Raw genomic sequence first — 20,718 nt, forward strand, 5'->3', positions numbered from 1 at the left:
GTAAGATTTGTTAAAGAGCTGCACATGGACCGTAAACTGAACTCGCGACACTAGAAGAGCGCTCAAGTGAATGAGATCGTCCTCACAGTCCACTCTAACCAGAAAGTAAATTCTGATTAGCCGAGACCGCGTTGTACACAGCCCAGCTTTGCGACATAAAATACCTAAAATTATGCTTCTATGTTGTGTCCTTCTGCCTCAATGTGTGTTTCTTAATGATAACAAACCACTCACCTTGGACACCTCATGGAGAAGATCACAATCCAATGAAATCCAAGATGTTTTATATACATCGATATTCCCTCTCTTCCTTGAATCCTGTTTTAAAATAAAAAGTATAAAACTCTCCTAAATTTTTTCCGTTTACATACAAGTTTTAATATATGAAGTCTTGTCTTAAATGGGTTATAATTGAATCTTTTTTTGAGATTTTTTGGGTAATATGCACTCCTCACACAAAGTCAAACATCTGATCAGCGCATAAAGACAGTCCAGTGTCCGAAACAGTTTATCCTCTTTTTTGGGGACCAAGTCTTTACATCACAGATCGAGACCGTCTAAGGAAGAGATTTTTGGGGGGACACCAACCCGTAAAGGGGTCAGCATTTAGTCTCCCATCTCTTGTACAAAGTCATACGTCCGCTCAGCGTATAAAGACAGTCCAGTGTCCGAAATAGTTTTTCCCATTTTTGGGGGACCAAGTCTTTGCATCACAGATTAGACTAAGGAAGAGGCTTTGTGGGGGACACCAACCCATGAAAGGGTCAGCATTTAGTCTCCCATCTCTTGTACAAAGTCAGACGTCTGCTCAGCGTATAAAGACAGTCCAGTGTCCGAAACAGTTCATCCTTTTTTGGGGGACCAAGTCTTTGCATCACAGATCAGACTAAGGAAGAGGCTTTGTGGGGGGACACCAACCCATGAAAGGGTCAGCATTGAGTCTCCCATCATTTGTATAAAGTCAAACACCTGATCAGTGCGTAAAGACAGTCCAGTGCCCGGAACATTTTAACCACTTATATTGGGGACCAAGACTTTGCATCAGAGTTCAAAGTCAATTGAAAGTCAGTACAAAGTCAAACTTCTATTCAGCGTATGTAGACAATCCGTTTTCGAAACACTTTTTCCCTTTTTTGTGGGACCAAGTATTTGCTTCACAGATGAAGACTAACGAAGATATTTTGTGGGTGACACCGACCTCTTAGTATCATATATCAAGACTAACGAAAACTCCATGTCCTAAAGGAGTAGTTTTCTAAAAATGTGTTGTTCCTCGCATCGCCTATTTAATCTTAGCCCAGTTTCATCGCAATTTGTTAGGATGAAAAACTCGTGGAAGCATTTAAGCAAAAGTTAAAACTTATCTTTCTTGCATTTGTAATGTTTCTATGTTATCTACATCACTACTTATCTCAGCTCACGAAATAGGCTGCACTGCCAAACCTCAAACGAGATTGAAAGAGCATCTTTCTTTCCTAAGAAGGAAACAAGGAAACCATTAATGACACCCACAGAGGACGCCATTGAATTCTATGATATAAAGCTGCTCCGCTGTTGTTTCAGTATAAAAACACAGATACGTGTGCATTCGATTTGAACAACTTCGTAAAGATGCTTTGCAGCTTCTAGAAGATACTAATTGCAATTGATTTCGGTTACACTGTAACCAATTAAGCATGCTCTGTGCGCAATTTAGTGATTTAACGGGCCAGGCGAGGGGCTTAAATGTTTTCTAGAGCGAACGGAAATTGATCCCTATCCATTATAAACAGCCGCACATTAGCATAAGAACAAGCGTGAAACAAACATTTGACTTATCTTTTCATGCCGAACTAACTTCATTTTATAAACAAATCTATCTTCACTAAATAATTTGGATATATCAACAAAGTTGAAATGGTAAATTGGCCACCGTAACGATTATAAAAGCTGAAATTTATCTTCACCAAATCTGCCGTCTATACAGCAAGCATCCTCGTGCTCACTTTTTATTATTCTCTTTTTGTGTAGATATTAACGCTTATGCTTGTGCCTAAATAAAGAGAAACATGTCCATGAGAAGTGAGATGAGAGACATTTTTACTGCTGACTATCACACGTTGGAATATTTGGAAACAATTTAGAAGTCTAAATTCATGGTATAGATCCATCTTCTTAACAACCACATCAGGCATGGATACCATTTTGAATTACTGATGGAGGTGCAAAATCTTCCAGTTCACCATCAAATTGTACACTACACATCTGACGTGAACTTCAGAGCATACTTCAAAACAAAAGTCTTCTTTACCTGCTTCATCAGCTACTACTTGGATTTCACAACAAAGCAATCATCAATTAGGATAAATCCAAATTCCATCCTTAGGGCTGAACCCACCGTCCACTACTGGCACCTATCCGGTAACAAAAAAAGAATTTTTTTCATCAATGTTTTCCTTGTGTTTATATTTATAATGACATGATTTGTACAGAAAAGCGAGCAAATAGACATTTCCTTTTTGCAACCCCAGTCTACAAATGTTTGTTTTCATAAGTCAGCCAGTCTGTTGCTTTGTTACCAACAAATATCCATCCTTTGCTTTGCTTCACCTTAAAAAAGGAATGTCTGTGAATCTAAGTTTGGCAACATAATTGAATGACTGAGACGTGTTTAAAATGGAGTTCATTTATTAAATTAATTCCTTAAAAAGCAGTAAATTCTAAAAAGTAAAATTCTTTCCACATTATTTTATAACATAAATGAACATTGTACCCATCATCTGATTCGTCAATTCAGTTTCCATTGATCAGTGACAACAATAGATCCCTTTGAGAAAATCTAAATATCAGATTTTCAGATGTTGGTATCTGTGCAGTCTCTCAGTCAGTTACCAGACTGTATTCAGTCATTCAGTCAGTTACCAGACTGTATTTAGTCATTCAGTCAGTTACCAGACTGTATTCAGTCATTCAGTCAGTTACCAGACTGTATTCAGTCATTCAGTCAGTTACCAGACTGTATTCAGTCATTCAGTCAGTTACCAGACTGTATTCAGTCATTCAGTCAGTTAGTCCTTCAGTCACACAGGGGCGGATCCAGGAATTTTTGATTGGGGGGGTCCAAACTTTGGTTCAGAAAGGACTGTTGGACTCTTTTGAGGCGAATTACTTCTCCCCCACACCCCCTACACCCCCTCCCACCAGTCGGGGTTGCACGTTATAATTCCTTGGCCACTTACCGTTTACTTGGATTCAATAATTTAAAAAATCAGCCAGTTAAAAAGTGATATACGATCCTGCGGAGGTAAGAATTTCAGTCTCAAAGTTGTAAGCGTCAGGTCTGATTGGGGGGGGGATCTGGACCCCCCGGAACCTCCCCCTGGATCCGCCACTGGTCACACAATCCCACACAAACGTTACTGGTGTTTAAGTCCTTATCATTGAATTCATGTTACTGCAACCATCTTTCAGTTCATTTATTGTTTACTCAGTCAGTAGAAATAACGTCTATTAATTGTTAATCAGTTGATACATGTAGTTAATACATGTAGATTAGTTAGTCAGTCAGTCAGTCAGTCTCCTTGAGCCACATGTTTGAAAGCTGGTCTGTTGGGTGGTACAATGCAGATGGGAAGTTTTTAGTCTGTCTGTGGACAGTCAAAAGATCCAGTTGTAAAGTATGTTAATCAGTGGAAAAGTTATATGGCTAAATATTGATAAGGAAGTCATCAGCCATTCAGCCATCTGTAATAATAATAATAATAATAATAATAATAATAAAAACTTTATTTAAGTGTCAGATGTATTTAGCTGTACAAGCACAAGCTAACTGCATGGGAAGACTAATCTAATCAACGATTATTAATTAATAATATAAATTCTAAATTCTAAAAAACTAATTACTAAACTGTAGTAATTAATAAGTAATTTCATCAGCAAGTTATACTGTCACCAAATTTAGAGACTGCAATCCAGTCAATGAAGCAATCAATTAGTTACTAATTCAGTTAGCCAAAGAGTTAGTCAGTGAGTCATGTATGATTCATTCCATGGGTTATTCAATTAGTTTGTGAGCTATTTTTTCTGGTTGGTCAATTAGTCAGTTCACTAGTCAGTGAAACAGTGAACAAATTGGCAAGTCTATCAATATGTTAGAGAGTCAGTCATTCAGTACATCTACTGGTCAGGAAGTCTGTAGCCAGTATGTTAGAGTGTGTATCATTCAGCAAGTTGGTCATTAAAGCCACAAGTTGATGAGTGAGTTGCTACATGTGTCAATCAATTTAAAGCTTCAGCATCCCCACCAGGCAACCCCTCAGGCATTTGAACTTTCCAAGACTGGCTTGTTTAAATTTGCATGTTCAAATGTCCCCCGAAAAAAAAAAATCAGTGAGCGTCACTTTCTACATTTTGACCAAGCTTCAAAACCTCCACCTTAGGAACTAATTTTTCTTCTGAGACTGTGCTTTTATAAAAAAATTTGAAGGGAGCCCAGTGCTCTGAAGCTGTGAAATCCAGGGTGCCCAGCATAATTATGCTTTTATGAAAAACTAAGATTCCTGAGTGGCCCAAGCGCAAAGTAAGGTGCCAGGGGCCACTGGGCACTGTTAGGTCACAGTCCTCATCAGTCTGTCAAACAGTTAATCAGTCAATCAGTGAGTGAGCCTAAAAGATGCAAGATGTTCATTCAACCTAGAAATTTTTTAATGTAGAATAAAACTAAAAGCCTTGATGGAAAGACGCAATTTCTTTTGGAGTAAAATAATTGGCTATCAGAGAGCTATTTTAGGTCCAATGAGGAAAGAAGCATGAGAAGACAAACTGTCAATCAGCAGTAATTAACATCCCTCATTGCACATAATAATCATGAAATCAGGTGAATGAGCAAAGTGACCCACATTTTTTATGGGACAATTTTGGTGTACAAATCATCCCCTATAGATTGGACAATTTGAAAAAAAAAAAAATCATTGGAGGGAAAAAAAGATATGGACCCAAGAAACTTTGAGTAGATGATGTTTAAAATTGTGTGATTTGTTGTTATTATGCATATTATGTTTTGCTGTTGTTATTTTAAATTTGAAATGTTTCAGAGGGATAGTTAATTTGACCTATGATTGGTCCAGGTGTTTCTTTTCCTTTTGTTAGGAATTAGCATATATATACCAGTGTATTTTGTTTTCTCTCTCTGTCGTTGTAATGGTTCATTTGGATGCGAGCAGAATAAAAAGAAGAAGTTTGTTTTAATTGTGTAAGACTTCATGATTTTTCCACAAACTATATATGGATGAAATTGTTCCTTTCATTCAAAACTTTCTACCTTTCAAGTTTTTTTTAAGTGTTACTGTAAAAAATGTTGCTTCCAGCTACCACAAAATATATCGTGAACAGATAAAATGATGCACATGACTAGTGTCAGTTTAAGCATAAGGGGTAAGTTTGGCCCATCATACAGTATTGTGCAAAAGTAATGCAAACACCTGACAAAATTCAATGAAATTCCTGTCTTTTTGACAAACTTTGATCCAAACCAAAATTTGCACAACATTTCGGCAGATTTTTTAAGCAGCTATTGTTTGGATTCATCCGAGATTTCACAGATCATTTCACTGGGGACATTAACAAGTCACGAAATTTTAAGAGAAAGTTTGTTCCTCCCAAAAATGACATTTAAAACTGCAATGTTAACAGCCTTGTGATTCCCTTTGTTTCAATGCATTTCTCATTATGATCACTTTCTCTCAACTTTCAGATGTACTCATGTTCATGATTTTAAAATGAACAAGGAGCTGCACTGGCTGCCCTCCAAGGCCTTCATCAAGCTGAAATATTTATGACAAACATCACCATGGAGATTCACCAATGCCACGAATGTAAACAAATTTGGTAAATCCTGTTCTGAAGTTTGCATCTCATCCATTTCCAATGAATGCAGTGCATCACAATAAGAAAGGACAATCTTAACCAAGCAATTTTTAATAGAAGAGGATACATAAAAATATTTGTTCAGAAGGACAAATGGAATGTTGTAAAACTGCAATTACTGCAGGAATAAATTAAGCAATGGATGAGATTGAGTTCAAAAGCAACAGATAGGATTGAGTTCAAAAGCCAAGCCACCAAATAAATCTCTCACTGCAAGGCAAACCTTAGTTGAGAAACCTATATTTCTAATTCTTTAGAAGTAAATGCTTTCCATTACAATACAGTTTGTGTATACATTACCAAAATCATAATACTCAGTCCCTAGAGCTCAACCCTGTGACACCAAGACTTCAAAGGTTGCAACTGAGAAGTTAACTAAAATCAAATCTGACAGAAAACTGTAGATGCCATATTCCCAAACGCCTTGCGTAAAAACTAGGAATGAAACCATACTAACCTCTGTAAAACGATGCAAATCTCTTAACTCTAAATTTTAACAAGAAAAGCAAGACAAACATTACTATGACTGACCACATGAAACTGAGGTGGGGTAATAACATGCATTTTTATAGCTAGTGTTGATTATGGGAAAATTCATTTAGATAAGTTTGATTCAGATTTCTTTTCCTACAGGGTTGGTTCTGCCTCTTTCTGTAATCCCCAATTTTATTCTGTCAAAACGCATCATGGCTCTAATCAAAACAAAATGAACGCAGTTCATGCAAACGCTTGAAACCTCTTTGTAACAAGATATTATGATCTCTTGTTTTGCGCTCATTACATGATGGGTGGATCAAGCATGAAGTGTGTAGAATTGTTTTGTCTTCCTCAACCTTTTCATCATGAACTTTCATTCCATAAGAAAATTGAAGAAATAATGCTCTTTGTTCTAGCAAAATGACACTGAAGTTTGCACAAAAGTTCAATGAAAATTCAAACAAAAAATAAACAGGGCATCTGACAGGATGTGGCGGTGCGGATCTGCATAATTCCCCTACTTCCGCATCCTCCAGGCATTTTTCTGCATAAAACTAGAAAATTTCTACATATAAGTGAGAAAGCAACTGCTTACCATCCTCAGAAGCAAAAATAGTGAAAAGATTGATCATTTTGAAGAAGTTATTCACCCATCTTGCTTCCTATCCACATGGATAAATGTGTAAAATTTCAGTGATTTCGTGTTTGCATTTTAACTTGACTTCTGAGTAAACTTTAGAAGCATCTATGAAGTTATTTAAATGGTTTTCTTTCATCAGAATTTGTTTTTAAGAAAATATGACTTCAGAAAAAATTACTGTGCACTGTGTTTTCTTTTTTGCTGTCTTTTGTGTTTTCTTTCCACATAAGCAAGCAAAACACTAAATTAAAGGAATAAATGGGTAAAATATTTTTCTCATTTTCTTCTTGTTTTTCATGGGGACCAATTGTCCAAAAAATGTTTTTTTTGGTTAAACCAAAGGCAGCAAGATTAAATCAATTTGATCCATAAATTATAGGGGTAGACATCCCTTCCACCACAGCTGGTCACTTGCATTATTATCACTGGGAGAAGAGCTTTTCCTTTCATGGAAGAGCAAGCATTACCATGACGTGATGCACAGCTCGAGTGCTTGGGGGCAATAGCAGGTGCCATCCTTAATACTGGTTGATTTCTTGATATAGGTTGACCAGCAAATGGTTTGTGTGATGTTCATGCTTAATATTTTGTCCAACCAGTCCAAAGAAGAAATATAATATGTAATAGGTTGTGGAAATATTTTGAACTCAAAGTGCTACCACCGATTTTCGAAGATAAACATGCAATAAATTTGACTTGAAAGATAATTCTTAGTTTTATTTGAGAGTTGCCTCTTTAAGTAGCCATTCTAAACAAGTAGAAGACAATGTAACAAACCTATCCATGGCAAATAAAGAAAAACATGCAAAAAGAGATGGATGTGCAAACTGAAATCTTTTATTAGTGTGGTATTGCAGCGAAGAAGAACCAGCATTGCAGTGTTGCAGTGATCTCAAACTTTACAGTGTAACATGTTTGTAATTTCAAACTGAAGGTGTTCAATGAAATAATGCAGTTTAATAACCTGTAGCTGATTGTACAACAAAATAGCAATACATGTACATCCTGAGTGAATCTTGAATAAGAATTAGCTAATTTACCCCAAGCCAGGTTTGTTTATATTATAATCGACCTCTGAACCTCTATCACATGCACTATCAGCCAGCCAAAGACCAGCACACAGTAAAGACGAGTAAAACCAGAGCAGGTAAATTCTGAGATTTTTTTTCTATTGCAGTGTTGGTGTGTTGATAATATTTCTTGTAGCGATGCAGTGTTTGTTCTCTTCTGTTTGCAGCATTGCATTATTCTGAACCCTCCATGTCCCACTAAATAAACCAAACCCTAAGCAACTAAAATAATCCAAAAAGCCAAGTCCAGTATAAAGGAAAATACAAAAGGACCTACTAAGAACTTAAAGAAAGTGAAGTAAACCATGACTGACCAAATTACAAGTTATAATAGTTTTGCCAGCATTTAATTGGTTGAGACTGGTAAATTAGATACATTTGCATCCTTCTTATGTAAACGCAGTGAAAACAAAAATTAATGGAAAAAGCATATTCCTAGCCAAGTGTTAGGCTAGTAAGAGTGCACTAATTGAAAAAAGGGATGTACGTGCTGTGAGTCACAAAAACAAAAGGTACTTATTACACGGAATAAAATAGTAACATAATTGTGGTGTATCTTATTTACACCACCCAAAAGTTATTGCAAAATCAGGTGGCTCAAGTTTCAACAGGCTTTCAAATACTTGACACCAGTTCAGTACTGAGCAACAGCAAAATACACACAAGCCCCACTTTTGAAATTTTTCAAGCGAGAGGTTTTAACTTGTATTCTCTTACAGACTTAAAAGACTTCTTTAAATTCCTAGATCTTTTTTTTTTCTTTACAATGAACCGTCTCATAAGTGATGAAGGTTAGGTTGTGTCTTAGGCCAGGTCATTACATTCGCCTTAATATTCTGATTAAGATTTTCTTTTTTCATGAGAAAATTCGATGCACTTGTGCGCACATTTACACGTATTTTCACGGTGAATTTAAAATGCAACATCAACACCAACAACAACTGCAAATTTAAACGTATTCTTGCCAACTCCTTACAGACTTTTCAAATACCTTCTCTCTTGCCTAAGAAAACTCTTTTAAACTGCGACTTCAATTATACATGTTTACCGCCTGCAAACACAGCTCCAAGAGTGTTTTTCGTCGCAAATCAAGCGCACGTGCTCAGAGTGTTTATTACGGAAATATTTGAATTTCCCGCAGATTGTTCAGAAAATATTAATATCACAGTATTCTGGCCGGGCCACGAGGGCACCTTGAAACTAAAAATAATTGGGGAATGACGTTTCTTGAATTAAAAAAGTTTGTATAGCAGTTTTTGAGGTTTAATTTTTACCTGGCTGAATGTCCTAATGCTCTCCATCCTGTCTCCATTCGCATTCTGCAGCAGCTGTTATCATTTCCATCCAAAAACTACGTAACCACACGACTACTAACTTGTTCTAAAGGGCAAGTGATGCTTGAGGTCCAGTTTTCAGTCCCAGTTTAATCATTTCCACTTGTTCCCAGTATTTCCGGCAAGACTCGCAACGCAACACGCAAACTTGCGCGTCAACACGCAGATCTTTCTAGAAGTAATATTGGGGCTTTGGGAGGATGTTTTGAGGTCCTAACAACTTTAGGCCGAACGTCTTCGCAAAAGTTATCGTTTTTATTGTTGAATAGGAGTGAATGAGCAAGCCTTTGGGCGAGTGGAAAGCAGCAGACTTCGAGTGACTGCATAATTGTCATCATCATTCTACATCGTTGCCATCAGAGGCTTCTAATTATGTGTCGTAATTAGATGATAAAAACATTAAAATATACTTCTTTCGTTCTTTCAAGAATTATGTCAAAGCTGTGTTTCCTCATCCTTTGTGCGCTGATAGGTTCGGTTTTAAAGATTTGATCAGTAGGTAACTTCAACCAATAGCCCTCTTTCCATTATTACAGTTGGACGTAAAAACGACCGACCTCACGACCTGTTTGGGGAATAAACCCCACAAACTGTCCTTTCAACTCCCCAGAGCCTTGAGCAAGGTATCCTGTTTTCCATGGAGTTTTAAAATATCATTAATAATGATGTTGTTGATAACATTCCCTAACCATGGCCATGAAAGGTTTGTACAGTTGAAATCAATATCATATAACGAACGGTCAGGTGACAGTTAAAACAAATAACTATTACATCTGTTACCAGTGAATAACTTTAACACCCAAAGAGTTATTTTTCCCTCTCGCTTTTATTAATTTATCTTTTATTTGTCAAAATTTTCATTCCAAGGTGCCTTCTTGTCAAACTTACAAATAATCAATGACGAACTTGTTAAAAGAATCGAAATGCTGAATGCGTGATATAAGACCAACTGGTGTAACATTAACTGCTTTTATTACATGTCGTAGATCTGATGAGCAGTCTGCTCGACTTACTTATGCATTTCCCGAGGAAAAAACTTATGCACTACTATCGTTTTGACTGGTGAAGTCCCCTAATGATTGCTTCCTTTTTTACGACCACTGTTAAAAAAAAAAAAGCTAATCGCTTATAGATACAAAACAAAATTATTTGGGGAATAAATCTCAAGTCAAAAAATGTTGCCTTATCGGAGCAGGTCCAAACAGAAACCATGAAGAACGCTCGGCGCCTTAAAAAAGTTACTGTGATAAACACATTTCCGACTATATACACCAGACAATGGAAAGCTTCTTTGAAACAAATTACTTGACATTTGATCAGTCTGACTAAATTACTACTTTCGAAGAAAAATAACTTAAAAATTCGATCAACTTAACTAACCAATGACGGCTTCTAAAAAATAAATTATATGTTCTCAATATTCGATCGACTACGTAATTCAACACTTTCGAAATAGAGGGCTTTTACAATTTGATAACTGCTAAACTTCCATAAAGGGTACATTGATTAGGTTCCCGCTCCAGGTCATTACACGTAGCAGTTAGATAAACATTTTTCAGAATGTTTCGCTGTATGTATCATTTTCGTCCCCGATATATAATTTCCTTCCCCCACAGGGAAACAATAAACATTTTTAAGCCTAATCAATAGGGTCCACTTTACTCGTGCCTATCAAGGTGTAGATGACTTTGGCCAATTTTCAAAATCAAATGTCACGTTGTCGCCAATGAGCATAAATGAAGCCCACTGAGATACTTTGTCAAAGCCGTTACTCCTCATCCACTTCCTAGCCTCGTGAAGAGATTCGCTGGCACTTTTACCGCGGAACAAATGATCGTAGAAGCAACTCATAAACTCTTCTGTTGCTTCATCCTCCAGTGCCCATCGTGCCGCCAACACCGAGCGAGCACCGGATCCTAGGAACGCTCGGGCGATACCAATAACTCCCTCTGCTTTGACCTGTCCACGCGCACTGTGACAACAGCTGAGAACAACCAGTTTCGCTCTCACCTGAACTTCTGAAAGGTCCTGCATCGTCAAAAGGTAGTCTTTCTCTCGTGGAGGACAGTCAATGGGGTCCTTCGGACAGAGAACAATCTCTCCTCTATCGGGACTACCATGGGCAGCAAAATGTATCAGGCTCACTGAATTTATCGCTTGGAGTACAGCCTGTTTTGTTGCGCGGTCTCCAATCAAGGGCTTTACGCCAAGACGACTTCCAATCGTCTCGGCTTCCTTTCTTGCACGTGGCAATGGTTTTACTTTTGTGCGTCTACCTTGGTACAATACCTCTCTAACCTCAGGGTCACCGACTATCAGCGCACCACTCTTACTGTGGTACTCTGGAGGACTGTCCTGAATGAGCTTCAGAGTAGTCAAGGAGGGAACGATGCGGATCTTGAATGTGTCCGAAAAATATTTGCCCTCTTTGTCAGTTAAGGCTGCAAATGGCACTTGGTACATGCAAGAATCAGGGACAATTATGATCTCTGGCTCCCTAAGTAAATCGGCCACAGAGGCGATGATTATGTTGTGACACAGGTGGAGATTCGTTTTAGTGATGTCTTTTGCAGGGTTGCAGAAGCTTTCCTGTAAAAACTTGTCTAAGTCAGGGATTAATCCGGTCAATTCATTTTTGTTCGGGCTTGCTTCCTTTTCTATAAAACGAATAGCTCCTTTTGCTTTGAGGATCCAAAATCGTACATCTGCTTTACCAACTGAGATGTAAAGGCATGTAGAGTCACTCTCCTTCATGATAATGTTCTGAATGCCACACCAAGATTGTGGATTGCCTGAAATCTGCTCTTCAATAGAGAACTGAGCTGCCATTAAGTCGGCTAGGCCTCTTGCCCGTTTCAGCTCTTCGACGTAAAGAGCATCTTCTGAATTCCCGGTGGAGGAAAGCAACAAACTAAGCAACTGGTAGGTAGAGGCGCCGTGCTCCTCTAAAAGAGATATTTTAAACTGATCGCTGTCTTTAATAAAACCCCGCAAAGTATCGAATTTTTCAGTGCAGCGATAAAGATACGAAACGGCCTCTTTACGGTCAAATTGTGATAGCCTCAACACTGCTAGATTACAAAGGCATTTAAACTCAATGAGATTGTGTCCAATATCCTTGCTTAATAAGAGACCCTTCTTGAGGTAATCTTCAGCTACGTCATGATTACCGAGTGATTTAAAACATGCTCCTAAATTTACGTATTCGAATGCTTCCTCAGCTCTGTGGCCCATTTTCAAGTGAATACCGAGGGCTTTCTCGTGATATTCTTGAGCCTTGGTATATTCACCGCGCTGAAAAGAAATAACGCCAAGATTTCTGTAATCTTCTGCTTCTCCTCCTCTGTCACCGAGTTTCATTCTTATTCCACATGCTTTCTTTAGATAATCGTCACCCTTTAAAAATTTACCACTCGAAAAAAACAAAACCGCCAGCTTTCCATAAATAATGGCCTCAGTTCTTCTGCAGCGAATACTCTTTGTGATTAAAAGCGCTGCGTCGAAATATCTAAAAGCCTCGTCATGCTCACCAAGCCATCCGAACAATGTTCCTAGGTTTGCGTAGCTTACTGCTTGTCCCTTTCTGTTACCCATTTCTATTCTGATCGCAAGTGCTTTCTCTTGATACTCTTGGGCCTTGTCATATCTACCAAGAGATTCAAACAATGCTCCTAGGTTTCCATAGCTTGCTGCTTCTCCTTCTTTGTCACAGATTTCAATTCTGATAGCGAGTGCTTTTTCTTGATACTCTTGAGCCTTGTCATATCTACCAAGCGACCGAAACAGTGTTCCTAGGTTTCCGTAGCTTGCTGCCTCTCCTTCTTTTTCGCCCATTTCTTTTCTTATAGCGAGTGCTTTTTCTTGATACTCTTGGGCCTTGTCATATCTACCAAGAGATTGGAACAATGTTCCTAGGTTTCCGTAGCTTGCTGCTTCTCCTTTCTTGTCGCCAATTTCTATTCTGATAGCGAGTGCTTTTTCTTGATACTCTTGGGCCTTGTCATATCTACCAAGAGATTGGAACAATGTTCCAAGGTTTCCGTAGCTTGTTGCCTCTCCTTCTTTTTCGCCTATTTCTTTTCTGATAGCGAGTGCTTTTTCTTGATGCTCTTGGGCCTTGTCATATCTACCAAGAGATTGGAACAGTGTTCCTAGGTTTCCGTAACTTGTTGCCTCTCCTTCTTTTTCGCCCATTTCTTTTCTGATAGCGAGTGCTTTTTCTTGATACTCTTGGGCCTTGTCATATCTACCAAGAGATTGGAACAATGTTCCTAGGTTTCCGTAGCTTGCTGCTTCTCCTTTCTTGTCGCCAATTTCTATTCTGATTGCGAGTGCTTTTTCTTGATACTCCTGTGCCTTGTCATATCTACCAAGAGATTGGAACAATGTTCCTAGGTTTCCGTAGCTTGTTGCCTCTCCTTCTTTTTCGCCGATTTCTTTTCTGATAGCGAGTGCTTTTTCTTGATACTCTTGGGCCTTGTCATATCTACCAAGAGATTGGAACAGTGTTGCTAGGTTTCCGTAGCTTTTTGCCTCTCCTTCTTTTTCGCCCATTTCTTTTCTGATAGCAAGTACTTTTTCTTCATACTCTTGGGCCTCTTCATATCTACCAAGAGATCGGAACAATGTTCCTAGGTTTCCGTAGCTTGCTGCTTCTCCTCCTTTGTCCCAGATTTCTATTCTCATAGCGAGTGCTTTTTCTTCATACTCTTGGGCCTTGTCATATCTACCAAGAGATTGAAACAATGCTCCTAGGTTTCCGTAGCTTGCTGCTTCTCCTTCTTTGTCACAGATTTCTATTCTGATTGCGAGTGCTTTTTCTTCATACTCTTGGGCCTTGTCATATTTACTAAGCGACTGGAACAATGTTCCTAGGTTTCCGTAGCTTGCTGCTTCTCCTTTCTTGTCGCCAATTTCTATTCTGATTGCGAGTGCTTTTTCATGATACTCCTGTGCCTTGTCATATCTACCATGGGATTGGAACAGTGTTCCTAGGTTTCCATAGCTCTCTGCTTCTCCTTTTTTGTCGCCAATTTTTATTCTGATTGCGAGTGCTTTTTCTTCATACTCTTGGGCCTTGTCATATTTACTAAGCGACTGAAACAAAGTTCCCAGGTTTCCGTAGGTTATTGCCTCTCCATCTGAGTCCTTATTCGTTTTCATAATGGCCATTGCTGACTTATAAAATCTTACGGCCTCTGCAAACTTATTTTTATCCTGGAGTATCTTAGCTAGTGTTAACTGTAGCCATCCTTTTTCTAGAGGATTATCAGATTCCTGAAATAAGAGCAGTTGTTCCCTGACGTATTCTTCAGTACTTGTGTTGGCAAATACTATGGAGTAGGCCTTTATTGCTGTAGTAAAGACACCTTGGTAAAGTAATTTTGTATCTGGAATGTCCTCTCTCAATGCCCCATTACGTAGCAAAATGAAGCATTCCTGGCACATCTTGATAGCTTGTAGAACACGGCCAGTGTTGAGAAGGAAAATGGCCACAACTAAACCTATGCTGATAAGTAACGTGGTGGGTACTTTCTCTTTTGTGTTGTCCATCATGGCCTTGTTCGCTGTTGGTGTCAAAATTAAAGGAAATTAAACATAGTACATTCAAGAGGAGTGACTCAGACAATACTAACTCAGCGGCGGTTTTACAGTTTGAAATGATGTACACGAGAGGCGAGTAATCGGGCTAATACTGGAGAGGGGGGGATTGTTCGCAACTAGGCGAGTGCTCATAAATATTTGACTTACGTTTGAGTTTTCAACTTAATTTTAGTGTATTTGATTGACTTTCTATTAATTCTTCGTAGCTTTTACCATTTTAGACAGGAAACATGAAAAATTTAATCGAGAATGTGACTTCTTTTTCCAGTTCCCGGTTTACTACGGATTGGTTGATCAATTGAAATAATATGTTTACTTTCGAAAAGAAAAAGGAGATTGGCCTTATATTTCATACATCATCATGATTTCACGGCGGCAGCTATGGACGAAAATAGATGAGAAAAGAGCACCTTATTGGTTGGTCGGAGCTCCAAATAATGTTATCTTTATGAATAACAAACATTAGTTCTCACTTTTCAGTTAATGTTCGCTGTTGGTGTCAAAATTAAAGGAAATTAAACATAGTACATTCAAGAGGAGTGACTCAGACAATACTAACTCAGCGGCGGTTTTACAGTTTGAAATGATGTACACGAGAGGCGAGTAATCGGGCTAATACTGGAGAGGGGGGGAACTGGGGTGTTAACCGCCTCCCGGTTAGCACAATGGATAGAGCGCTGGACTGTTGTGCGGGAGGTCGAGGGTTCGAGCCCCGGCCGGACCAACACTCAGGGTCTTAAAATAATTGAGAAGAATTTGCTACCTTTCTATAACATCAAGAAATGGTTAGATATTCTAGTCTTCTCGGATAGGGACGAATAAATGGAGGTCCCGTCTCCTGCAGGGTTGGGGTAGGAGACGTTAATTTCCCACACACGAGATTACTGTGTGATGGATGTCCTCCCCTGGGGTGGGATGGGTGGGATATAGGGCGCACTTAATTTGGAGCCTCGCTCTGTTGTGCGACCCTCACCACACTCTGGTGAAAGTGATTAAATGTTCCAGCAAAATTCCAAAGTATTGTTAGAAGATTCTGTCAGGTTTCTCTAACTTTCGCTTCTAAAAGAGCCAAGTGCTGTTTATGAGTTAATTGATATCAATTCTGTGCGGAGGATGAAAAGTACTTTAAAGAAAGAGGCGTTGAACGTGCGAAATTAAAATCTAAGAAGTATTTTCTTGATCGGTAATTCGACATGGAGTCAACCGAAAACGAGAATATCAAAGGGGTTGAAAATATGAGGGGTAATTTTCCAGGAAATTCCTCGACGGGATCAATTTCTATAGGGTAAAGCCTTTTTTTCCTAATTGAAATAGCCTTGCGAAAGATAACGGAAACACTCCAATATTGAACTTCAAATAGTAATTTACGTAGAAATATCTGTCTTAATGTCAAATTCGCGACCGCAATAAGAAAAGGTGACAACAATTCTAACTGTAAGGCAACACCACCACAGGGCAAGAAGACTGTCAAAGGGAATAGGAAATGATCAACTTGCTTCATGATCATAACTTTTTTAACTGAATGGCTCATAGTAATATTTCATTTCCATTCATTTTCAACTCTTAACTAAGTTTGAAAACAGATGTAACGAAAATTCTTTCAATATGCCAGTTTTGTCGCTTAACAGTATTACGTCAATTCTACATAACTTAACATTCACTTCAGAAGCTGTCTCTTGTCAAAATCGTTTTTCAAATTTTCTTCCTGTGAAGCTTAAGAAGCATTTTACACGATATTGGATGAAACACAACCCGCCCATAATAGAGTAGAACCCCTGACGCTCAGAAAAAGCAAAATGGCACTTCGCGAAAAAGTGAAAGGCTTTTAGTCACCTTTTACTCAATGAGCTTCCGTGGGCAGGCACTTTTTCGGTAGTCAGGTATGTATGAAAAATTGCATGAAAAAAACATTGAGGGCTAGGCCAACCACGAACCCTCACTACTCTCCCCAAGCTGTTTCCATCAGAAAGATTTACAATTTTCCCGCTTTTTCCTTTTTTTTAACATTTCTTGATGAGGAATTGACTTGTTCACTTCCGATAGCCAGAGGAATCAAACTCGAGTGTAAGCAATCAAAGTGACACTATGGTGAACTCGCGGATAAACTATGCAAAATACAATTAAGCCAGCGAACCTGTGATTCCAAGAAACAGAATTAGGTGGCCATCTCAAAATGTCCTCCTCAAAGCTTTCCCAGAATCTAAGGCCGTATTAGCACCACGAAGTTGCATATCAAACCCTCAAACCCCTTTTTTATCCTTTCCTACGCTTTGTATATCCAAGAGTAAGAATTGCTGTTAAATTAGTATCAAATAAACTTTATTTTTTTGCAAAAAGAATAAAACGGTCGGCAAAAGTAGCCATGCGAGAGTTTGCTAGTTAGGAGTGTTTCAGAGACACAGGAAAATAGATTGACGAGACTCAAGACAGAGGTGGCGGAGCGTTTAGAACACGGGGGTGGGGGTGGGGGGACATACGCAGCCATACGCATACACCAACTCAATGTTTCTAAAATGCCCTCTGCGTTGTTCGTTGACACAAGCAAATCTCTTTGCCATCTTTAGAGTTTCGAGTGTGTCTGTAATGGTTTTTTTTTTTACCTACTTTCATTTTTTTGGGTTCCTACATATAAAATTAACTCGTATAGTTTCCAATAAGCACACTGTCTGGTTTAATGGAGAACTGCCGGCAGGTGATAAACTTCTCGCATACAGGCCGCAGCCTGTATTTACATTTCCTTGTAAATTAGTCACGAGATTGGGAATGGATAACGATAAAAACTTTGACCTTATAAGTGTGATAATTCTCATAACCTATTAACTCGATAATGTTTGTATACTAGAAGGATAAATTACATTTTAATCTGGAACGATTAAAGTGTTAACAGCCGCACCAAGTCATATTTCTGAGCTATTGGCTCTTTGCTATTGAGTTATTCGCCAAAACTTTGAATATATTTTCATTGGGATTTGTCTCAAGACGCCAACTTTTTCTTGCCCTCCAAGGACCACAAATATGAAGGCTATAAAGTAAAGCAAACACCTTTTGCCTTCTTTAACCTTGTTAACGATAAGTTATCCATTGCTCACTAGCAGTGAAACCTTCGATGGCTCAGGAGACAAACTTTAAAACAATAACATCTTTCATTTTTTGTTGCATTTATGACGGCTTTCCCAGCCACCATTTTAACTATCAGGAATAAAAATCCGTTGATTAGTTGCAAAAAATTTCCAAGATTTTCAAGAGCTGTTCTTCCTGTTGGGGATTAAACGTTACTGCACAAGTAAGAGTTTAACCTTTGCTATCTTCTTCTATTTGATAGAGGTTTATATTTCAATTCGTTTTGCAATTCTCATTTCAGTGTAAAAAGTGCACAGTTGGTGAGCGGGAACAAAAACAAAAGTTCCTGATATTTTCCTTTAACTTATCGTTCGTTTCATATTTTTAGTGTTTTTAGTCGCAGTTTTCATTTTCGATCAATTCAAGTCATCACAAATCGGAAATAAATGAGTTGCATATCTATATCTAGGGGGTCTTTTGGTGCATTTCACTCCTCTTCGGCAATTTTTGATAATAAAACAGCCTGGTATGTTCATCAATTCCAATGTAACACGGCTGTAGCACCCCCCCTCCCCCCCTTTCCATCTTTTGAAAAAAGATGTGAAATATCTAGAGTGGCACATAGATAACAGACTGTGCGTTACTGTAACGGTGAGAATATTATCAATGTCTTTACTACTTACAGAACAGATCATTTACTTCTGCTGCACTGAACCATTCACTCTCAACACGGGGTGTATTAGACTTTGATCGTATCTGCCCTGGAAAGTGAAACTTCTCTACACTGCAAGAAATCACGATACTTGACATCAAATATGAAAAATCAATTGCTTTTTAAAGAAGTTTTCGATGAGATGCATGAAAAACTAAGGTACTGACATAAATAGGGTGCGAGCTTTACGAGTTAATAGATAATTGCTAATTTTCGAGTTCAAAAACAACCTCAGCCGTATAGAATTCTTATCATTATGCAAATGATCGCTCGGTGTACTGCTCTCAAATTGTGAGTTCTTTGTTTCAGGAACTAAGGAGAAAATTACATCATAAAAGTAGCACAAACACCGTTGTGAGTTTTTTAAAGAATATTAAACAGGTACGAGGACCACAATTCGTATTTGTGGTCCAGGTTCCGTCCCTTTTACCTCTTTCCTTACAAAAAAAAATAACTGCTGATAATTACCTGCAGAGGTTCAAGCTGAATCAGTTCACCCTGATGTCACCTGATACTTACGATCTTTCAGTCTCTTCTAGAGAAATGAATAAAGGGGATAAGTTTCTAAAGAAATCGTGGTGCTGCGTTGGTGGGGGGTACATTTGTATACCAAGATAATTTGGTTTAATCAACCGAGTTAATAATGTAAATTGGCCACCATAAAGAGTTTCTAAACTGAAGTTGGGAGTCCTTCGTCAGAGCGAAAGACAAAGGACTAACTCTCAAAACATCAGCTTTGAAGAACTCTTTGTGGTGGCCAATTCACATTATTCTAGATAAAAACTCTAACGGTACAAGGAGCCGGTACTGTTCTCATATTCGACCAAAAACATCGATCGACGGCATCCGTTTCACTTAGTTTCTAGTATCTTTGTCTTCGATCGATATCGTGCAAATCAAAGTAACTGAAAAATGAAGAGCTCACAAAGAATCACTCATGACTTGTAGATATCTTACCGTTTAGAGACAGAAGCTTCAGTTGAACTGTGATCGATGTTGTGATGAAAATCAAAAGAAATAAATACCGAGGGCTGACGTTCCTTGCTGAACAAGGTACAAACTGTTTCAGTTTTACAAGCTCATATCCATCGTCAGTTATTAAATTTAGACGTACAAAACCGAAATACGTGTACAGAGATGGAAAATAAAAAATTAGGATAATAGTTATATATGTTCTCTTATCTTCCTTCCAGTGTGAGAAGATACTGAAATAGTTTTATCATATGACCCGTCCGGCCTCGCTCGCGCATTCCCCTCCAAAACCATACTAAAAGCTAACGCGTGCAGGGCCGACGGGTTGACGTGAGCCAGTCCGGAAAAAGCCGTCGGCCCAGCTGCCCTCACGTCACTTATTCACAAAAACCTAGAGCAAAGCTGAAATGAGAAAAACACTCGCGTTTTTCCAAGGAATCGGGAATCCCTTGTTCTGAATCGAAAGAAATAAAGGAAAAGTTACAATTCCAGAATTTAGTTTGAACTCGTGTGGCTGCTTGTGCCCTTCTATTGTGTCCCATTTAGATTGAAATTTCCAACACTTAGTGGTCTTATGATAAAATATTTATTGACTGAGTTTGGTCGGGTCAGATGGAAAAATATTCGGCTCTTGGTAATGAGGCACGTACCTCTCTGCGCTCCGTTCGTACGTCATGACCTCGATCGAGCCAAATATTTTCCCGTCCGGCCCGACCCAACTCAGTCAGTGAGTACCTAGAATTCCACTTATCTTTCCGTAACATCCGATTTCCATTTTTACGCAGCTAAGATTCTTTTGCGAGGAGTTTATTTGACAGTACAACGTTGTGGTGGACTTTAAAGGGGTTGGGTTAAGAGGTAGCTGAATAGAAATCACTTTGACCAGAGCCGATTGTATGCGACTAAATTGGATCGCATATAATTCTCAGATCTTAGATGAAATTT

General features: G+C 38.5%; 2 protein-coding genes across 13 annotated transcripts in view; both read right to left on the bottom strand.

Moving 5' to 3' along the window:
- LOC111331366 (uncharacterized) overlaps positions 1–20,718 on the bottom strand; it is a 55,027-nt gene that overhangs the window by 3,494 nt on the left and 30,815 nt on the right. For 2 of the 12 annotated variants that reach the window (XR_015995582.1, XR_015995585.1), the window contains exons 2-3: positions 2,291–2,393; positions 235–1,475 (exon numbers count right to left, since the gene is read on the bottom strand). The exons of 8 other annotated variants lie outside the window; for them this stretch is intronic. The gene's annotated coding sequence lies outside the window, so the exon portion shown is untranslated. Of the gene's footprint in view, positions 1–234; positions 1,476–2,290; positions 2,394–6,361; positions 6,391–9,365; positions 9,501–20,718 lie in introns of those variants that run through there. 2 more of the 12 variants (XR_015995584.1, XR_015995583.1) reach the window with 2 other exon arrangements.
- Positions 10,233–19,870, bottom strand: LOC111331410 (uncharacterized). The gene is made up of 4 exons (XM_088745764.1): positions 19,759–19,870; positions 19,270–19,336; positions 18,773–18,873; positions 10,233–14,992 (listed from the first exon to the last, which is right to left on the bottom strand). The coding sequence occupies exon 4, from the start codon at positions 14,979–14,981 to the stop codon at positions 11,097–11,099; it is 3,885 nt and encodes a 1,294-aa protein (XP_088601890.1). The 5' UTR covers positions 14,982–14,992; positions 18,773–18,873; positions 19,270–19,336; positions 19,759–19,870; the 3' UTR covers positions 10,233–11,096.

The sequence above is a fragment of the Stylophora pistillata genome, chromosome 1 (assembly GCF_964205215.1).
Source record: "Stylophora pistillata chromosome 1, jaStyPist1.2, whole genome shotgun sequence".
Taxonomy (NCBI): domain Eukaryota; kingdom Metazoa; phylum Cnidaria; class Anthozoa; order Scleractinia; family Pocilloporidae; genus Stylophora; species Stylophora pistillata.

Coding starts and splice junctions, on each gene's coding strand:
- LOC111331410 (XM_088745764.1), bottom strand. CDS start 14,981: ATGATGGACAACACAAAAGAGAAAGTACCCACCACGTTACTTATCAGC.